This window comes from Octodon degus, unplaced genomic scaffold (assembly GCF_000260255.1).
Source record: "Octodon degus isolate 3935 unplaced genomic scaffold, OctDeg1.0 scaffold00012, whole genome shotgun sequence".
Taxonomy (NCBI): Eukaryota; Metazoa; Chordata; class Mammalia; order Rodentia; family Octodontidae; genus Octodon; species Octodon degus.
In genome coordinates this window covers 15,170,311-15,174,567 of record NW_004524588.1, presented here as the reverse complement: position 1 = coordinate 15,174,567, position 4,257 = coordinate 15,170,311, and the positions used below count along the sequence as shown (strand labels likewise).

General features: G+C 38.3%; 1 protein-coding gene across 2 annotated transcripts in view; it reads left to right on the top strand.

The window, feature by feature from the left end:
- Positions 1-4,257, top strand: part of Cul5 (cullin 5) — a 107,613-nt gene that overhangs the window by 55,458 nt on the left and 47,898 nt on the right. For both annotated transcript variants that reach the window (XM_004626223.3, XM_023709536.1), the window contains exon 4: positions 3,169-3,345. In XM_004626223.3, coding sequence (XP_004626280.2) covers positions 3,169-3,345 — 177 coding nt within the window. The remainder of the gene's footprint in view (positions 1-3,168; positions 3,346-4,257) is intronic.

Genomic DNA, 4,257 nt, shown 5'->3' with positions numbered 1-4,257 from the left:
TCTCCTTGATCAGAAAATTTGGGACACTACTGAGTTACATGATGTTACAGTACAAGTTCTCATATGTCCTGAGTCTTGATTGACCTTAGAAGGCTAGGGCCAAAATGTTGGCTTTCCTTGCGGCCCTCCTTTTTCTCTAATTTTGGTCTGCAAACTAGGTTGTTAACCCTCCAGAAGATAAGCTTATTGTTATGACCATATAACCTAGGCTGTTCAGCTTAACATCACTATCTATCTGAATATCAAACATCTTAGGCATAACAAGATAAAATTTTTAATAATGGACTGGGATATAGCTTACCCACCATGAGTTCAATTGTAGTTCCAGATAGCGCACACATGCACGTACACACACACACACACACACACACACACACTTAAATAGTAATAGCTGCTTAACAGTTTAAAAAATATGAATGAGCTTATTTCCTACATAGAACCTAAGGGAAGATACAGAAATGAATAGATGATTGGTATATATTTAATTTAATTCACAGCCACTGCCCTCATGTCATATTACAATAGTATTTTGTAGGTAATCTTAAGTAAATTTTGAAGAACTGTTGCTTGAAGAGAATTATATGTTAATGAAAATAAATCCTGTGTTCAAACTTAGAAAGTCATTTCAATACTACAATTAAAACTATTCTAAAATTAATTTAGAAATACATTTTTCACTTGCATTGGAAAATGTCAGGTTATCTGGTGTGTTTATTTCAAATTGACAGTTTTATTCTCTGTGTGGAAACGGCCTCATAAAGAATCACTTAGAAGGGCTGGGGAGATAACTCAGTAGTATAAGTGCCTGCCCAGCAAACACAAGGTCCTGAGTTTGATTCCTGGTACAAAAAAAGAATCATCTTAGAGGGCTAGGAAGATAGTTCAGTGGACTAAAGTACATGCTTAGGCAAGCACAGGATCTGTGGTTTGATCCCTGGCACCACGTGCTGTCCTGCGCAGGCCCCCCCCCCCCCCCCAGCAGGCTGAGCTGGCTAGCATCTGGGCGGGTGTAGTGGCACCTGCCTGTAATCCTAGCATTGGGGAGGCTGAAAGCAGGAGTATCACCACGAGTCTGAGCTGCATAGTGAGACCCTGCAACAACCAAATACATTTTTTTAAAAAGCTGAAAAATATACTCAATACTAGCTAATGAAATATATAGCAGTTTGATTGACATAATGACCTAGTAGAACTCAGAGAACCTGAGTATGGGTTTAGCGCTACTGATTCCAAGCATTTAAACTGTAGGAATAATAATGCACCACGTGGGTGTTTAGTTTTAGAGGATTTTTTAAGTTCTTAAGAAAATCTACCTAGTGAGTCATATTATTACCATTTTGGAGTTGTATTATTATTATTATTATTATTTTTTTTTTTTTTTTTTTTTTGGCGGAACCGGGAATTGAACTCAGGCCCTTGTGCTTGCCAGGGAAGCGCCTATTCCACTGAGCCATCTCCCCGGCCCAACAAAGAGACAGCCGGGACGGGGGCGCGAACCGGCGACCTCGTGCTCCGCGGCCCGGCGCCCAGACCGCTGCGCCAGGTCGCCGCCTGGAGTTGTATTATTAAGTAGTATTCATTTGAACTTTTTTAGGAATATTATTAGTCAGAATTCAGTTAAAATTATTTTTATAGGATGATACATTTATAGGGGGAAGCAGTACAAATCAAAGTGTTCATTATAGCTTTATTCAAAACGACACAAAAAGCTGGGGCTCAGTGGCAGAACATGTGCTTGGTATTGTGAGGCTGAGTGTTCTATCCCAGCAATGCAGGCAGTATAGTGTAATGAAATAAATGTGTAAGTAAGAGAAGGGAAGTCAGGATAAACATACATGGTGCCAGCACTCAGGAGGCTGAGGTGGAAAGATCACCTGGTGCCAGGAGTGTGATACTGTACCGAGCAATATAACAAGCCTCGTCATCTGAGAACAAATACAGTGCTTAAGAAATTGTTTTTGTTTTTGTTTTTACTTTAGCATAACTTTTATATTTCTTCTATTTTCGGAATTGAACTCAGGGTCTTGCACACACTAGGTAAGCACTGTGCTAGTGAGGTGCTTCCTTAGCCCAGTATAACTATTTTATTTGTTCATAATTCTTTGGTTTAGAAATTTAAGCTGTGCTCAGCTGATGTCACCCGCACTTACTAATACAGCTATAGTGAGGGTGTGGCTTTGCGTGGACTGGATGGTCCAGAAGAGCCTAGTAACATATGTGATATGTGATACTGTTTCCTTCTTCTACCACATGAGTTCTCACTCACAAGCAAAACAGCCTGTGAGGTGAATCTGTGAAGACTTCTGGGCTTGGAAATCATACTGTGTATCTGTGAGCTTCAGTTGAACAGAGCACATCAAGGCCAGCCTGGAATATTAGTGGTACACAAATAAATTATACTGTCTTTAAAAACATGGAGCTTTGTTGCCTGGCCTGTGTGAGGCTGGAAGTTCAATCCTTAGCACCATCCAAAACAAAGCTTTTGAAATATTCAGTGAGTTTAATATTTATGATCATATTATATAACTGTCACCCACTAATTCTAGAATATTTCCACGCTAAAAAGCAACCTGGTACAGTACCTATTAGCAGGCCCTCCCTATCACCCTTCCTCCTAACTTCTGACAACTCTAACTCATGAATCTATTTTAGTCTTCTGTGGCTATCTTCTCTTTTTGCTATGTAGTTTAGGCTGGTCTTGAACACAATGTGTAACCCAGGCCACCTTCAGACTCGCAGCAATCCTCTAGGCAATTGCCTCTGCGCCTGGGGGATTTCTCTATTTTTGACATTTCTTATAAAATGGGAGTGATTGTAGAATATGTGGCCTTTTTTGTAACTGGCTTTTTTCATCTGAATTAATGTTTTTAAGTCTTATATATGTTGTAGCATTTATCAGTGTTTTTGTTTTAGGACCTGAATACCATTTTATAGTGTGGCTGTACCAATTACTGTTTATCCACTTATCAGTTGATGGACAGTTAGATTGTTCTCGCTTTTGATTTTAATAATGCTGCTTTGAACATGTACAGGGTAGTTGGAAACATGTTTTAATTGCCTTTGAATACATACAGTTTATACAGTAAATAAAATATTTTAAAAGTATGGCTTTGTTCTTATTTTTCGAAGCACATTTATTTTAAGTTGGTGTAATTTTTTTTTTTCCAGCGAGTATTGAGCCATCAAGATGACACAGCTTTGCTAAAAGCATATATTGTTGAATGGCGGAAATTCTTTACACAGTGTGATATTTTACCAAAACCCTTTTGTCAACTAGAGATTACTTTAATGGGTAAACAGGGCAGCAATAAAAAAACAAATGTGGAAGATAGTATTGTGCGAAAGGTAAGTTGGTTTTTCCCATTGTTTTGTCAAATGTTTTTCAGAAAGAGGGTTGCTTGAAGGCATTTCAGAATAATTAGACGTTTAAGTGAATTTCACATATAAATTCACATGTAAATTCTTCATATATAAATATTTTTCAGCTCTAACTGAATTTTATTGTATAATACCTTTTCTTCTTTTATATTTAGCTTCAGGTCTCCGTCTTTGTGTTTTTTTGTTTTTGAGGTGGGCTTGCTTGTATTTCAAGCTGGCCATGAACTCACTGTGTAGCCCAGGCTAGCCTCCATCTTGCAGTGATCCTGCCTCAGCCTCTGAATGCTGAGATTGTAGGCATACACCACTGTGCCTAGTCTTCTTCATCTTTTTTTTTTCCTTGAATCATCATTGACATCTTTTTCCTCCCCCTTTTCTTTTTCCTCTTCCTCCTCCTTCATTCTTTTTTCCCCCTCTTGCTCTTTTTCTTCATCCTCCTCTTTGCCCTCTCCTCCTCCTCATTCTTCTCCAGGACACAGACTCTGTATTCTGGGCAGATCTTGAACTTGTGGCAATGCTATGTCAAGTTTGTGAACATGAAGTGGGTTTATGTGAAAAATACATAGAGGAATCCCTCGGGTACAGGGTGAATGTTATAAGTGTGAACCCTGTTGCTTTTGCTACTGCTGCTGTTATTAACGTAACTCCTGTATTCAACAAAGTACTTAAAGCACAAAATGTATTCAGCAATGTGTCTATACTGTTCCTGTCATTTTGATGAATATCTGTAAGAGATTTATGTGTGCTTTTTAAGAAGACTAGTGTCAAATAGATGTTCTGCATTTTAAATGTCAGTGTATACATATGCATATGAATATTCTAAACACATCAATATTTATGAAGTCCATCTTGAAACTATGGAAGAAGCAGCATATATAT